Below are 17,403 nucleotides of genomic sequence, written 5' to 3'. Positions count from 1 at the left end.
CACACAGGTGGAGGTCCCGGGACAACCTTCAGGAGTTGGTTCTTTTCTTCCGCTAGGTGGGTCCCATGCATCAAACTCAGGTCATTAGGCTTGGCAGCAAGTGCCTTTGATTGCAGAGTCATCACACCAGTCTCAAATTAAGTGAGCTTTAAAGTTGATTAGTATATACAGATATACACATAATATAAATATAAATAAAATAATATAAATACATAAAATAAAAGAGCTATGTATCAAATGGGCTTTTTTCTTTTCATCTATACTCGTCTGCACGTTTGCAATGATGAAAATAACCTGTAGTTTTTCCTGTTAAGAAGCACACACTCTATACAGTGTTTTGGTTTTACAAGATCAAGAGAGCTATGGAGCTCCATGTTGGGGAGGATTCATATCTTTATCGGCAGCACTGCTCTCCACATTTGAAGATGGCTAAGGTGATGCATTTTATGTTACGGATTTCGACCACCTTGGAAGCGATAGCTTTAAGGAAGAATACGCTCAATGAAAGGGTCGTTAAAAAGAAGTTGGCTCCCCCAAAATAATGCTTACCCCTCCTATTACCCAATGTGAACATAAGGCGTGCAAAAATGCATTTTATGTAAATAAATTAGCAAATGAACACTTAGGACGATTTGATCATACTAGGTTGAATCTGTACAAAAGGGATGTTGGGTGCTTTGAATGACGTCATGGGCAGAAGCTGTGTTCATTTTTCTCGCCTAACAGCTTGTAGACTTGCAGAATAACTTCCAAAGCTGGAGGAAGAGAAGGGGCCGCTTAGCTGGGAGAACTGACTGTCTATGGACTTTGAGAGCCATTGGGAAACACCGACCTCAATTTCTCTTGATTTCTCTGTCACTTAGATGCCCAGCCTACAGAAGGAGAGCGAGAGATATGGAACCAGATCAGTGCTGTCCTCCAAGATTCCGAAAGCATTCTCACAGACCTACAGGCTTACAAAGGCGCAGGACCAGAGATCCGAGATGTAAGTCAGTGGCAGCACTGAACTGACTAAACCCTTTGGGGAGAAGGAAAAACCTTACACATACACTGAGTGCGTGTGCATAAGCATACACACACACACATACACACACACACACATACACACACACACTTGCATGAAATTTACCCTGCCTCTGACCCTGTCCTCATGAGAACACACCACTGTCAGGATGCTGCTGAGGAAAAGTCTATTAAGAGGTGGCATTTCTGCTTCAAGGTCACGGTAAGTATAAAAATTATTACAGACTGTCAAGGACATAGTGTATCACCCAAAAGACACAATAGCTAGCCTCCATTCTCCATAATGAGCAGTCTTTAGATGAATCAAGTGCTAATGGACAGAGCTGAGTCTTCCAATTCCGATTTTGTCTTTAACCCAAGAACACAACACCAAGTGAGACTAGACAAGATCTACCTGAGACTCGTTAGCTTTATGTTCAAGTGTTGAAACTGCCTTTGAAAATGAGTTCTTTGGGGAATCGTCCAGATAATCATTGTCAACTCATGTGGTTCTCATCCTCAAAGCACACTAGGGATTTCATTTTTTTTAAACTCAAATCATTCAGGGTACTTTGGTGTGGGGTAACTAGTTTTCTTAAACTGGAAACTTATCATCACCCTCTTTTTCTCCTGTGTAGGCCATTCAAAACCCCAATGACATTCAGCTTCAAGAAAAGGCTTGGAATGCGGTCTGCCCCCTGGTCGTGAGGCTGAAGCGGTTTTATGAATTTTCCATCCGGCTTGGTGAGTGAATACTAGAGTTATCATGCCCCACATGGCACTTCTTTTATTATAATTATATTTATTATTATTATTATTATTATTATTATTATTATCTTGCCATTTGAGAGAGTAGAGGGAACAGCTCTACATGTTGGAAAATATCCCCCACTTGCATATTATGAGGATATTCACAAGCAACTTCCATCATTCTTCTTTCTTTTGATCTACCACGTTCTTCTTTCTCTGAAAGTCATTGATTGGCACATGGAGGGTTTCTTCTTGCTCATGGCATTGTGACACTTTCTCACTGTGTTCATCTGTGTCCAGCTCTTCAAAGCCTACTGATATCATTTCTTTGAGACTTCTTTTTTATTGTTCTATATGGGCCTGTGTGAGTTTAGGGACACCATTGCATAGAAGAACTTTCAGAGGCCAGAAGAGGGTGTCAGATCCCTTGAAACTGGAGCTACAGATGGTTGTGAGCTGCCATGAGGGTGGTGGGAACCAAACGCTGGTCCTCTCTAAGAGCAGCAAGTGCTCTTAATTGCTGAGCCATCACTCCAACCATGGTCTTGGTTCTTTGTCTATCCTTCCTATCTATCTATCTATCTATCTATCTGTCTGTCTGTCTGTCTGTCTGTCTGTCTGTCTGTCTATCTATCTATCTATCTATCTATCTTTCTATCTATCTATCTATCTTTCTATCTATCTATCTATTCTTTTCTCATACATTACAACCTGACTGCAGCATTTACTCTTTCTCATACATTGCATCCTACCCACAGTTTCCCCTCCCTCCATCCATCCATCCATTTCTCCTCCCCTCCCTTCCTTCCTTCCCTCCCCCCAGATCCACTCCTCTGTCTCCTTTCAGAAAAGAGCAGTCCTCTCAGGGTTATCAACCGAACATGGCATAACAAGTTACAATAAGACTAGGCAGACATATTGATATCAAGGCAGGACGAGGCAACCTAGTAGGAAGAAAAGGGCCCCAAGAGCAGGCAAGAGAGTAGGAGACATCCTCACTCCCACTTTAGGAGCCCTACAAGAACACTAAGCTACACACCATAATATATATGCAGAGGACCTCAGTCAGACCAGTACAGGCTCTGTGATTGTTACTTCAGTCTCTGTGAGCCCCTGTGAGCCCTGCTAGGTTGATTTTGAGGGCTGTGTTCTTATAGTGTCCTTGACCCCTGTGGTTCCCATAATCCTTTCACCCCTTCTTCAATGGGGTTCCCTGAGCTCTGCCTAATGTTGGGCTGTGGGTCTCTGCACCCGCTCCCATGAGTTGCTGAATGAAGCCTCTCTTTTGACAACTGGATTAGGCTCCTGTCTATCGGTCTCAGTTGTTACTTAGTTGAAGGATAGAGTTTATCCAGTGCTATGGTTTCCCCACCCCCCAAAACCACAATTAGCTGAATGCAAAATGTCAGAAAATAAGCTTAGCATTTTTACTTGAGCTCCAAAAACAAAAATAAAGCTGCACAGAAACAGCATGACTCTGCAGAAGCTGGAGTGGAGGCAAATGAGGCTGACAGCCTGGCTCCCTGCCACCAGCAGTACGGTGTGATCGCTGCCAGTGCTTGGGGTTTCATTTGTTAACATAGTATATTTAGAGTGGAAAAGGTAGTCAGCAACTTCTGCTTTAATCTGCCTCTAAAATGAGTGCCATATTTTAAGAGGAAAACCGAAATTAAAACCATGACTGTGATTTTGAGAAGGACTTGATGTTAAGACCAGCTGAGGAGGTGGTACAAACTGATTTCACAAAGAAGGTTGCCTCAGGTGCTCAGGCAGAAGAGAAATCGAATTCTGTGCTTCCTCGCTGTGCATCTGGATGTAGTGAGCTGAAATTCCAACCTGAGTTCTAACTCAAGGGGAAGAGAAAGAATTTGCATCTTGTGAACTGTCTTTTCAGTAACTAGATTTTTACCATTGTAGTGCCAACATCAACAGTGTCCTAGTCAATACAGGAAGTAATGAACATACCTACTTTTTAAATAAAACTTTATTTATAAAAACAAGCAGTGGGCCAGATTTGGCTTATGGGTCATAGTTCATCAACTCCTGCCATAGAAGGTCGGTTAAATGACTTTGCTATTAAAAGATAGAGGGAAGCGAAAAGAGTGGGGAATGATTAGAAATTGGCAAATGGGAGGGATGAGATTGTTGTAAGAACAATGACTAAGGTAAATGTAGTAGATTTGTAGAGGAATATCCTGGGGGTGTAGAAACAGAGAAGCACGCTAGAAGAGAATTTGCACTGTGTTAAGCAGGTGACTTAACCCGTGTGTTTGGGGTTCTTGGATATGTGTGTGGAGACCAGAGATTGACATTGAGGTCTTCTGTTGCTCACTGACTAGCTAAACCACCCAGCCCTAGAGATCCCTGACCCTTCTATCTCTGTCCTCATGTCCACCTTCAAAGCACAGGGTTACCCCAATGCCTGGGGAGTTTTTGTGGGTGCCATAGGTATAAATTAGGGTTTATGTTTGCATGTCCTCGTGTTTGCACAGCAGACATTTCACTGATTGGCACCTTCTCCTCAGCCCACTCATCTTAACTTGAATCATTCGTGGTTCTTTATGCACACAAGCTCCATACATATATTCGTGGTTTTCTACAAGGCTCAGGAAGTGAGATTACTAAGTGAACTGGGCTTAGGAAACATTTGAAAGGGAACAGCCATGCAGGTTGCCTCTGAGAATGCCAACTTGAACCCGAACACTGTACTATTAAAGGATGTCTCTGGTCTCCCTGATTATATCTCTGTCTCCCCTTGAATTACAGAAAAAGCTCTTCAGAGTTTACTGGAATCTCTGACATGTCCTCCCTACACACCAACCCAACACCTGGAGCGGGAGCAGGCCCTGGCCAAGGAATTTGCAGAAATCTTACATTTTACCCTTCGATTTGATGAGCTGAAGGTCAGGCCACATGTGCTGTGGAAGTTGAACTGGGTAGCACCGCTTTAAGGTTCTTCTGCTAAGGCTGTAGGGCCCGGGTGGGATGGCATACTTTCCCCAGGGAAGCTTATAATGGTGAATATTTGCATTCCACATGGTGCAGTCAGAGTTGGCTAATAGGGTGACTTGCATGTGGAAATTCGAAATCTGTCAAGTGAGTGCAGAGAAACCCCATACAAGTGTCTTTTTTTCCTCACTGGGCAAATGTGTTTTCCCAGAAATACAGCCCACAGTAAGAACAGGACATATTTCAGAACACTGGAGTTATAGCCTCTTTTTTTTTTTTTTTTTTTAAGATTTATTTATTATGTAAACAGTGTTCTTTCTGCAAGTTTGCCATACGCCAGAAGAGGGCACCAGATCTCATTCCAGATGGTTGTGAGCCGCCATGTGGTTGCTGGGAATTGAACTCGGAACCTCTGGAAAAGCAGACAATGCTCTTAACCTCTGAGGCATCTCTCCAGCCCCCAGCCTCTTATTTTTAATGGTTGCTCCAACTCTTGAATGACAAAGAGAAGTCTCACCATGTCTGGTCTCCCAGTGTTGCCCCATCACCTGTTTCTGGAAGGTGACCTTCTTTCTTTTCTCCTGAATTTCAGATGAGGAACCCAGCTATTCAGAATGACTTCAGTTACTATAGAAGAACAATAAGTCGCAACCGTATCAACAACATGCATGTGAGTCCCTGCATCTCCCCGGTGGGGCCGCCCTCTCTCCCTAGCTGCTTTGACTTCTTCGTCAGGCAGGGCCCAGAAAGAAGGCAGCATGCTTGTCTGGAACTTGGGTTTAGAAATAACGACTTTATATAACTGTCTCTTCTCTTGCTTTCATCAGCTAGACATTGAGAATGAAGTGAATAACGAGATGGCCAATCGGATGTCCCTCTTCTATGCAGAAGCTACGCCGATGCTGAAGACGCTTAGCAATGCCACGATGCACTTTGTCTCAGAGGTAAGTGCCGTCGAGCGGCACCGAGTGCCCTTTCTTCACCGCGCATGCGTGCGTGCATGCATGCTGCTAGGAGGACTAATGTGTGTTTGTGTCTCTCCCCTCAGAATAAAACCCTGCCCATAGAGAATACCACAGACTGCCTCAGTACGATGACCAGCGTCTGCAAGGTCATGCTGGAGACACCGTAAGTGAAACCGGAGGTGTGGGCCTGGCTAATCTTCCACCCAACTGGGACCTGTTGAGAGGTGTTGATAGTGGCATGTCCTCTTTCAGATGTCATGTTAAAGTTTCCATGTATGGTATTTGCTTCAGTTTCAGTAGAAACTCAGGGTGGTCTGTGTCCATGTTATAGTCATTTCACAACGGAAATAGCTGAGGCCCTGATGGGTTGATTGGCTTCACAAGGGTTTTTACAGCTTGTGGGAGGCTATAAGAAAGTGGTTCTCAGCCTTCCTAATGCTGCAACCCTTGGATACAGTTCCTCATGTTGTGGTAACCCCCAACCTTGAAATTATTTTCGTTGCTACTTCATAACTACAATTTTTGCTGCTGTTATGAACGATGATGTCAATATCTGATATCCAGGATATCTGATATGCTATCCCTGTGAACGGTTTGGATGATCCCCTAGAGGGGTCGTGACCCACAGGTTGAGAATCACTGCTATAAGCCATGCAAAGAAATGGAGAGGTGGTCTAGATGTGTGGGTATTATTATCGTCAATCTACTGTAGAGATCTGAGAGATTTAGAACCAAGTGTAGCAATGGTGAGACCACTACAAAAGCAATCCCCCCAAAACTCTCCTCACACTCTGTTTCTTTGTTAATAAACTGGTTGCTAGATACTTAAGATGAAGGCTGATTGGGGTCATTAAGGATGAAAGACACAGCTGCAGGGGAAGGTTGGGGATGTTTAGTCTGCACTGCTCACTGTGGCTGTGAATGGACAACCCGGCCTCTCTGGACCTTCCTTGTATTCTGTCTCCAGTAACGTTCCCATAATACCATCTGCTCTGTAGGGTGTTTAGGAGCCCAAAAGTGTCACAAGCACCTTACAGCAGCTGACTGTCTTCAAACATAAAGTGATTTTTTTTTACCCTGTTATATGTTTGCATGTATGTATGTGTGTGGTGTTCATGTGTGTGTATTCATATTCATATGCATGAGGGTGCACATGTTTGCAGATGCATATACATGCGTGCATGCGCATACATGCCTGTGTATGCACATATGTGCCTGTGTGTGCACATATGTGCCTGTGTGTGTGTGTGTGTGTGTGTGTGTGTGTGTGTGTGTGTGTGTGTAAGCCAGAGGATGACTGTGGGTGTCTTCCTTGATTGCTCTCTGACATGTATATTGAGGCAGGGTCTGTTATTTGAATCCAGATTTTGCTGATAGGACTAGGCTGGGTAGTCAGCTTGCTGCAGGCATGTTCTGTTGCTGCCTCCCAAGAGCTGGGATTGCAGGTGGGCGGCTGTCTTAGAATTACTATTGCTGCAATGAAACATTATAATCAAAAGTTAAGTTGGGGAGGAAAGGGTTTACTGGTCTTACAGTTCCACATTTTAGTCCATCATTGAAGGCAGTCAGGACAGGAACTCAAGCAGGGCATGAACCTGGAGGCAGGAGCTGATGCAGAGGCCATGAAGGGGTGCTGCTTACTGGTTTGCTCCCCGTGTCTTGCTCAGCCTGCTTTCTTACAGAACCCAGGACCACTAGCTCAGGGATGGCACCACCCACAATGGGCTGGGCCCTCCCCCATCAGTCACTAATTAAGAAAATGCCCTACAGGCTTTCATGTAGCCAGATCTTATGGAGGCATTTTCTCAGTTGATGTTTTCTCTTCTCCAGTGATTCTAGCTTCTGTCAAGTTGACATAAAACTAGCCAGCACAACCACCTGGCACAGATGTAGGCACTAGAGATCCAAACTCAGGTCCTCTCTTTTGTGCAGCAAATCCTTTACTCCAGTGAGCCATCTCCCCTGCCCCATAAAAGGGTATTAATTTTAAATCTTTCCTTCATATCAAAGTTAAGATTTATTTCAAGACAGAAATAGTAATTGTCTGCATTGTGGGGCCAACTCATAATGAAATTGATGCTAAAAACGTCTCTAGCATTGGCCTAAATTATTGCAATCATCAGGGTCCCTATCAAGGTAAGTGAGCAAAATTTCACCTCCACAAATAACTCCCAGGTACATAATTTCCTTGAGCTATCTGCCAATCCGAGTTCATCCACAGCCTGTGTCTTAACAAAGGAGGTGGCTCCAGCTGGAGACAAGAAAACCGCAGTGTAGAAATGAGCCTGATTCTTTCCCCCTGTAATGAAGCCATTATTCTCTATAATCTTGGACAGCCAGAGGGGCCGGCTATAAAATATTCAAGATTGATGGGCAGGGGTTGATGTACATGGTGAGCTAGCTGCTGAAGGGAAGCAGAAAAAGGAATTTGCCGCCCTCTCATTTACCGTATTTTTTGCACTGAATTGCTAGTTGGATAGATTCAAAGAAAATTATCGTCTTGGGTCTTTTCAAGAGCATGTTAACCTGGTTGTTGCAGGTCCTGGATGAGTTCTATGGAGGGTGTGGGGTGGGGGTAGAGGAGTAGCCAGTTGTGGATCTCAGAATGCATGTGTTTGAACAAGGAAGTGATGCCATGGCTGTGTCTTCTCTTTTAGGGAATACAGGAGCAGGTTTACAAGTGAGGAGACACTCATGTTCTGCATGAGGGTGATGGTGGGGGTCATCATCCTCTATGACCACGTGCATCCCGTGGGAGCTTTCTGCAAGACATCCAAGATTGATGTAAGAATTTTCATGTAATGCACTTTCCACGTAAAAGCCCATGAATGCCGTCAGGTAGACCTTGCTTCTCTTCCTCTGGCCTCCATCCATCACTGAGCAAGACCTCTCCAAGATGTAGGTCTTGGTGATGCATGGCAGGTTTCTTCCTAGCAAGTAGTCCACTCTTTCTCACATGGTGCTGGGATGCTGATTCCTCCAGGCCTTAGTGAAGCTGAGCAGAGATGTTCCACCTCCACCTTCACCCCACCTTTCATCCATCCCAGCCTCCCTGTCCATGCACCCTCTGTTCCTTCTGTGTGTTATAATGTAAGTAGAGTTGGGAGCTTCTGGGTTACAAGGCACAATGGCCAGAGACCAAATGACCTTCTAACTTCTTCTCTTATCACACCTCACCTGCTGCCCCACCAACCAACCTGTCTGTTTTTATTGCAATATCCAAGAGTCTCTCCATTACCTCCTCCTCTGTGGGTGGATTTCTTCCAAACACTATTTAGCTGTAGTTTACCCAGGATCACATTTCCTGTGCCCTACAGAAGTAAAGCCTTCCTTCTCCTCTGGTCCTCTCATCATTTACCAATATGCCTTTTCTAACATTCCCACAGACTCCAGGTTTTTAAGTGTATAAGGACAGTGATCAAGGCACCTAATGTCCTGGGACCTGGGATACTGTGCCTAATACCCACTAGAGGCCCCCATAGAGCATCTACTCAGTGAATAAGTGTGAGCTAAAGAAAGAAGGATGCATATGCAGAGACCTTTGGGAGCACGTGATATCTGCAGTTGCTTTCCTGCTGATTGTAGAATAAACGGCTGCTGCCGTCAGCCAGCGTTTACCTGTAACACCATATTAGTTACTTTTTCTATTGCTGTGATTAACTACTCTGAAGGAAGCGACTTAAGGAAGAGTTTGCTTTGGCTTATAGTCTCAGGGCACAGTCCATCATGGTGGGAAGTCATGGCAACAGGAACTTTAGACAGCCTGGGACAATGCATTCACATTTAGGAAGCAGAGAGAAGTGAGTATGGCTACTTGTGTTTTGATGGGTACATGTGCCTAACAAATTAGAAGCCTGTGTACTGTTTTGCAATATATTTCATTTACATAAAAATATATTATGAAGACCTTGCAATAAATACATTTCTTGTATTCATTGTGGAGGTTTAAGGGTCTGGCACTGCAGATTGAGTGTAAATAACTATTAAAAAAAACTATAAATATCATGTGACTATGAATTCAGTTTAGCACCTGGTATACCTATGGCATTTTGGTTTACCATGGCCAGCTGTTAACTTGCCACAGAGTCAACAACTAAAACTGTGCTGGGCGAAATGAGCCCTTTGTACCCTTAACCTTTTCTTTGTGATTTTTCACATGTGTGTGTTCACGTATGTTTGTGGGTTGGAGTACCCATGCACACACCTCCAGAGGCCAGGGAAGGATTGCAGGATTCCTATGTTTTTACTCTTCCCATCATTCCTTAGAGACAGGGTCTCTCACTGAACCTACAGCTTGCGGATTTGGCTAGGCTGGCTGCCCTGTCAGTTCCTGGAATCCACCTATCTTCACCCAAACGTTCTGGGGTTATAGGCACATGCAATCAGGAATGACATCTGTACATGGCTGTTGAGGATCTAAATTCAAGTCCTCGGGTTTCTACAGCAAGTTTTCTTACCCACTGACCCATCTACCCAGTGCCTGTCACCCTACTTTATAAAAAGCTTGGCTTTCTATGCCACTTACTGAGTCTGTTAAGTTCTCAAATGGGGAATATGTTGGTTTTCCTGAGCATTCTTCAAGTCTGTTTATTAGTGCAGATTAAGAAAGGCCAGTTCATGTTGAACTGGGCATGTGCCTCTAAGAAGGTTTTAGGCTTCCTAAGCACCAGACCTTTCTGAGGTGGGTCCGTTCTTCCAGATACGACTCTGCATCTAAAGCAGCAGTTATAGGTACTTGGTGATAAGTCCCTAAGACGTTAGATCAACTGTGAGGAAACATGTTTTTTTGTGAGGCTCTGGAAGAGGTACTGGGTATACACACAAAGGGTGAGGCCTGGTTTGCAAAGAAGACATGTGGAGAGCTCTAGAAACCAGTTGAGGGGGAGAAGATTCTGCTTAGAGGCAACGGCATGGGAGGTAGGGTTGGAGGTAGTCCATCAAGGGTTTTTTCAGATGGATAGAGGGAAGAAGGAAGGGTCAGAATAATTACCAAGACTCAGGGAAAAATGAGCTGTTTAGGGACCAGGTGGCAATCTTGGTGTCAGGAAAGATGCGTGGGGATGAACTGGTGTTCTCAAGTGATTTCCACACACCTCTTAGGAGGTGGCCCCATAAAGAATCATACCTTCACCCTGTCCCCAGCCAAGACGTGGCCCATAATTCCAGACAACACTTGTTATGGAGACATGAAACATGGCCAGTCCCCAACCAAAGGGTCTCCTTCCCTCATGAACCCTATTTTAGATATGGTCCCATCTTCTCATCCAGTATCCAAGCTAGAAGAACTCCAGAGCTGTCATCCCTCATATCCAAGGAATTGTTGCATCCCTCTTCCTCATCCTCATAGGTTATCGTGGATTGAGCATCCCTCCCTCCCTGTGTTTCAGCTCCCTGCTACTCCTACCCCTCACATCCCAATGGATTTTCACTCATCCTCCTCTTCCTGTCTTCGCCTCCTTCTAGTTCTTTTCTATCCTCACTATATTTATCCAGTGCTTAACACCTGCCAAGGGTATTTTCTTCAAGGAAAAGCCTCCAAGTTCCGACTGGGTTGTTAAACCCACACTGGCTCTGGCCCTGAATCCGTTGCTGACAGTTTCTTGTTATTCACACCCACGGTTTTAATCATCCTGAAATAGAACTGGAGACTCTTCAAGAGGACCCACTGCCCGTCCACCTCCTTCTGCATCTCTGCTCTCACTGCCCCTCGGGATGTCGTCACGTGAGCACCCACCCCGCCGTGATGTTGAGCTACCTGTCTCTCTGCTCCCACTGCACCCCCATCTCTAATGGGAGAGGGACAAAATTCTCTGCATCTCTGGGCCTGGTGCCATCACAAACCTAGAGTGGCACATAACTGGCATATTTTTTAAGATTTACTTTACATAAACAATCACAGCTTTTCCTCCTTCCTCTCCTGCCCCTCTTCTTCCTCCCTCCCCCACATCCACTCCTCAGAAAGGGCACGACCTCCCATGGGAGTCAACAACCCATGGCATTTCAAGTTGAGACAGGACCAAGCTCCTCCCCCCTGCATCAAGGCTGAGCGAGGCATCCCACCATAGGGAATAGGTTCCAAAAAGCCAGCTCATGAGCCGGGGGGACAGATCCTGGTCTCACTGCTAGGGGCCCCACAAGCAGACCAAGCTACACAGCTGCCGCCCACATGCTGAGGGCCTAGGTTGGTCCCATGCAGCCTCCCTAGCTGTTGGTCTAGAGTCCGTGAACTCCCACGAGCTCGGGTCAGCTGTCTCTGTGGGTTTCCCTGTCATGATCTTGGCCCCACCTTGCTAACGTAATCCCTCCTCTTTCTCTTGGACTGGACTCCAGGAGCTCGGCCCAGTGCTTGGCTGTGGCTCTCTGCATCTGCTCCCATCACACAGCTGGTATACTTGTAGCCTCTCTCCAAACCTGTATCTTTGATAGACATATGTACTTGACCATGACACATTGATGTGTGACCCCCCCAAATGTTTCTCAGTCTTGGGTCTATCAAGCTGTTACCACAAAACTTTTGCATATTAGATGTGTACCCACAAGAAATGTTGAGAAGTTGCCACTCTGCATGCCGCTGTTGTTATAATCAAACTCATCAGATGTCCACATACTGCATGAATGTCTAAGATTAGAATAAGTGATTGACTTTTTATAGAAAGATCTTTGCTTTTCCAAAGGATAAGTAAAACACTCCAGGATATGCATAAAATAACATGATCTATGTAAATTTTAATTTTCATGACAGAATTAGATAACTTTAATTCCAAGGCCTCAGGAAACTTTGAAAGTTGTATAAGTTCATGCAAACACCAAGCAGTATGAATAAAAACTAGGCATTTGACCTCTGTAAGGTTCACATCCTTTACAAATGCCCTTTACCAGTCTTCTCAGAGATGGTTAAGACACAGACCTGCACTTCTAGGAGTTACTGGTCTAGTGAGGGAGAGAGACTATTGACTGGAGGAGGGGCTGTCCATCCAGACTTATCTAATAAATACAAAGCCATATTGGGGTCACAAATAAGTGGTAGTGACTGTCTATGGTATGGAGAGTGAGATGAAAAGAACCTTCCTGGGGCTCAGTCTGCATAGTGTTTACTTTGAAAGCACTAGGAATTAGTTCATCTCCAGAAGCCACTTTTTTAAAAAGAAAGCATATGTACTTGGTGTGTTTGCATTCCCAGCCTTGGGGGAGTGGAGAGGGGCAGACGCTTTCTCGTCAGCCACCCTAGCCTACTTAACAAGCTCCAGGCCAAAGAGACCCGGTCTCAAAAATTAAGTGGGCATTACCTCAGGAATAACAGCTAAAGTTGTCCTCTGGCCTCCACATGTATGTAGCACACATATACTGGTATACACACACACACACACACACACACACACACACACACACACACACACACACATTGCCTAGTGCTGGTGAAACTTGAGACTTTACCAAATATGAAGGGTGTGCCAGTCAACAGCTGAAAGAGGAGAAGCATTCTTAGTAGAAAAAACATTAAATTATTGAGCGTGTCAAGCACTTGCTGAATCTCAACCGAGAACCAAGGAGAGTGATTTCTGTTCTTGGTCTGGGCTCCAGAATACAAGGCAAGATGTTTATCCCCAGAGTAAGTCAAATAGACAGTTGTGGTATAGGATGGAAATCCATAGAGATTGCAATCATACAGTCATCCAAAACTCTTGAGAAACCCAGAGGCACGATGCACCGTCCTGAGAGGGTAGCGAAGTTTATTCATGATTTCCACGCGCTGCTGTTGGAAAGAGTTCTTAGGATCGACAGATGCCACTATGGACAGGGTTACTAGAATATTAACAAGATGCTGTCCTTCCTTCTTCTAGATGAAAGGCTGCATAAAGGTGTTGAAGGAACAGGCCCCGGACAGTGTGGAAGGGCTGCTGAACGCTCTCAGGTAAGCCTGTCTCTGGGGCGGGCTGACAGTGCCGCTTCCCTTTCAGACCATTGCAAATTGGGATGCTGTTGGGGGCTAAAAGCCTGAGCAGCGGGTCTTAGCCCTTCACTTGTTTTCATGCCATCATCTTCCTAACAATGCTGGGAGGGCAGCCTCATTAGTATCATTCACTTTTTACAGATGGGAGAAATGAGGAAAGTTACGTTTTTGGGTTTTGAGACAGGGTTTATCTGTGTAGTCCCGGCCATGTTGGAACTCAGGGATCCTCCTCTCTCTGCCTCCTGGGTATTGGAATTAAAGGATTAAAGGTATGAGCCATCAGACCCATACCTGACTATGTGAGCTCAAATAACTTTTCCATGTCACACTGTAAAGGGCCAAGTTAGGACCTATACCTGGGTCTGGGTGGCCCCACCGGGCTTAGCCCCGACTCTTGACCATGATGCTCTGTGAATAGTGGAGTTTCCTGAAAGGGAGAGCCTCCAGGGGTCACGTCAGTCTTCACCAACGGATCCCAACCCTGGCTGCATGGGAGGAAGACGAGGGGAGTTTTCAGTCACTGAGGTCGCAGGCCGAGTAAATGAAATCACTGGCCTGGAAGCTCAAGCATCCCTCTTGTGTTTGCTTGCTTGTTTGTTTTGGTTTGCTTGGTCCAAACTCCCCAAGTGGCTCCCACATGCAAGCTGCCAGAACCGAAGACCTGTTGTTCACTGCTGGATGCCAGAATATTTAGCCAGCTGTAGTGTGTCCCTACTTTCTAGGCATCTTCTCTGTCCCCAAGGGTACATCATTCACTTAGTCCACTTCAGGGAGGAGATGGTTATTTTTAGCTGTGCTGCATCCAAAGGAATTTTGCTGAACCGCACAAACCATCCCAGTACAGAATTTTAATCTGGAAGACTTAAGGGCCTTGCTGTCTTAGCCTTTCATTTCCTTCAGTCCCATGCAATGTACTATATGCAGAAAACATGAATGAGTCGAAGAGAAATGAGGCAGCGCTCGTTTCTACATGCAATGCTCTAGCTCTCCCAGTCCCATTATCCAGTGCAACCATTGCAACCCATCGACCCAAGACTGATCTGTTATTCTCCTTCAGTAGAAAAAGAAACCTGCAGTCTCAAGACACTAAAGTTGCAGCTTTTCTGCGTGGCCAACCCATCATCTTTAGAACATATATGAGTCCTTACCATAAGAGCTTCCTGAATCCTGGATTTTCCCCCAAGGGAGACAGTAGTAAGCACACCAGGCTGGCATTCTATATTCATTAAGAAGACTTCAACTTCGGAATTTCTGGAACTTTCCAGCTTCATTCTAGCTGCCGAAACACGTTGGAGATCAGGACATCGTGTAGAGCCATCATTTCCCATCCCAGTGTGGAAATGTGTGTTTCCTGGAGACACACGATGAAGTGGGAAGAGTGTAGACTTTCATGGCAGCCAGACTTAGGCTCAAGTCAAAAGTCACAGATTGGTCCTGAGTCAAAACCATCTGCTGTGTGATTCAGAGTGAGCCGGGGAAGCTCTTTGACCCTCATCCTTCTCACCTGTGAAATCCAGTCACTTACCACATTTAAGAAGTTCTTTGTGGCCCAGAGTGCCTAACAAATGGTCAAAGTTTTGTTAGAGGTCAATTTTTTACAAATCTTTACACTCCAGACTGAGCCGGGAGATGCTTCAGATTACAGCTTCCGTGGTGTACCTGCATTTGTGCCCCCTGGTGGTGGCAATGGGGATAAGCACAGTCCCTACAGTAGACAGTCATCAACTAAACGTTTTTTAGGATTCCTTAATTAGAATTCCATAACTCAGTAGGGTTAGCCTCAGTGGACATGGCGTTGAACTAAGTGCTGTGAAATTTACCTCCTTGAAAATGAGATCAGTTATGTCTCCTCTTTGTAATCATTTGATGAGGTTAAAAAAAGAGAGAGTTTAATACTCACAACACAAGAAAAAGCAAGTATCATAGCTGCCTGCCTGAGAAGCTTGGCATTGTGGGGTGTGTCTATAATCTCATCAATAGAGAGGCTGAGACAAGAGAATTGCCATGAGTTTGAAGACAACCTGGATTATAGAATGAGCGCAGTGTCAGTGTGGACTACAGAGCAAAGCAAAGTCAAATGAAAAATAAACTTTCAGGGCTGGAGAGATGAGTCAGCGCTTAAGAGCACTGGCTGCTCTCCCAGATGGACCTGAGTTCAATTCCCAGCACCCATATGGCAGCTCACAGCTGTCTGTAACTCCACTTCCAGGGGATCTGACACCAACGGACATAAAATAAAGGTTAAATAAATTATTTTTTAAAAAAAACTTGCAGAGACTTTATGGAATGAACACCAAAACATGGCTCTCTGTCTAAAGAAGTGAGCCTATGGTTTTTATTTACAAATTTCAATTGGATAAGCCCTGACATCCAACTCTCTTTCCCCGTTCAGGTTCACTACAAAGCACTTGAATGATGAATCGACTTCCAAACAGATTCGAGCAATGCTTCAGTAGAGCCCTGCTCCCAGAAGAGGATCTGTGTGCTGACCTCAGAAGATGTATATGTTTACATAATTTAATACAGATTGATGTTAATACTTATGTATTTACATAACCATTTCCTTCTTGTCACTGAAATATATGGACCTTAATTTGTATCCTGACTGACTCAACCCAGCAGAGCATAAATTGTCTTGAGAGCCTTACCTTTGACGTCTGAAACGGAAATCCTTTCTTCCAAGGGCCACATTTGGAAACTTCGATCTTGGCTGCTGGAGTCTTGTAATGAGACCTGTAACAAATCCGAAATTCTGAATAGTTTGTGGTATTGTTTTAATTCTAGATGTGTTCTCTCTCTGGGAGGATAGTTTATAGAAACACAAAGTACTTGATTTCCTGTGTCGGCTCAGATACAAGAAACACACACAACTGTTGCCCTGACAGAGATAGAGAGAGAGGGAGAAGAATCCAAGATAAGAAAAATGCATGTGAAGAGCGTGGCACAAGTTCTGAGTTCAGCATGCCACCCGCCCCTTCCGCCTGCAAACCTCGCGTGCGTGCAACCTTTCTGTATGCACGTGTTTTATTAATCCAAAACATTCTCCTTCTGTCTCAATTCGTGTCCCTTTCACTCCCTTTTAGGTTTTGCTAGAGGAAAATTGCCTGTCTTTTAATCCACCAATGGGGAGGCAGTGGGATAGATAGAGGGGTTCTTGTAGGGGGATTGAAGAAAGTGGCTATCTTAAGAGTATTTGAGAGAGAGTTCGCATAAGGACAGTCATATCTGTGTCAACCCTCTGCCTGCGGGGACAGATAAATGGAACTCTGGTTGTAAATAAGACCACTCACCTCCCAGGTGAGTCTGCAGAGTTCTGGGTACACCACCCTTCTTGATAAGGGAGTCCCCTGCCCTTCTCTATCACAATGGCCTGTCGGTGTCAGAACTGAGAACTAAGGCACTTTGTTATTTACCAGCAAACCGGAGGAATTTAGAGAGAGGAAATGTGCGTTTTCTGATTACCTGGCGTCATCCTCCGCTGGTCTGAGGACTTTGGCAGATTCGCTTTTAGTCTGCTCTTCCTCATGTATAAAGTAGACAGTGTTGGGGCTGGAGAGATGGCTCAGCGGTTAAGAGTACTTGTTGCTGTTGCAGAGGATCCAGATTCGATTCCCAGCACCCACATGGTGACTCACAACTCTTCATTACTCCAGTTCCGGGGCATCTGATGCCCTCTTCTGATCTCTGTGGGCACCACACATGCACATAGTGCACTTCTAAACATGCAGGAAAAAACACTTATACACATAAAAGAAAATAAATGAAGCTTTTAAAAATCTAAAACAG

General features: G+C 44.9%; 1 protein-coding gene across 3 annotated transcripts in view; it reads left to right on the top strand.

The window, feature by feature from the left end:
• Window positions 1-16,264, top strand: part of Cyria (CYFIP related Rac1 interactor A) — a 114,431-nt gene extending 98,167 nt beyond the window's left edge. For all 3 annotated transcript variants that reach the window (XM_052745884.1, XM_052745886.1, XM_052745885.1), the window contains exons 4-12: window positions 864-985; window positions 1,641-1,746; window positions 4,519-4,655; window positions 5,294-5,371; window positions 5,529-5,645; window positions 5,750-5,829; window positions 8,324-8,450; window positions 13,508-13,578; window positions 16,010-16,264. In XM_052745884.1, coding sequence (XP_052601844.1) covers window positions 864-985; window positions 1,641-1,746; window positions 4,519-4,655; window positions 5,294-5,371; window positions 5,529-5,645; window positions 5,750-5,829; window positions 8,324-8,450; window positions 13,508-13,578; window positions 16,010-16,073 — 902 coding nt within the window. In that variant the 3' untranslated portion in view covers window positions 16,074-16,264. The remainder of the gene's footprint in view (window positions 1-863; window positions 986-1,640; window positions 1,747-4,518; window positions 4,656-5,293; window positions 5,372-5,528; window positions 5,646-5,749; window positions 5,830-8,323; window positions 8,451-13,507; window positions 13,579-16,009) is intronic.
• The last annotated feature ends 1,139 nt before the right edge of the window (window positions 16,265-17,403 follow it).

This window comes from Peromyscus californicus, unplaced genomic scaffold, assembly GCF_007827085.1.
Source record: "Peromyscus californicus insignis strain IS unplaced genomic scaffold, ASM782708v3 Scaffold_1__1_contigs__length_55948999, whole genome shotgun sequence".
Lineage (NCBI taxonomy): Eukaryota > Metazoa > Chordata > Mammalia > Rodentia > Cricetidae > Peromyscus > Peromyscus californicus.
The sequence above is the reverse complement of the archived record's forward strand: the minus strand, read 5'-3'. Positions and strand labels throughout refer to the sequence as shown.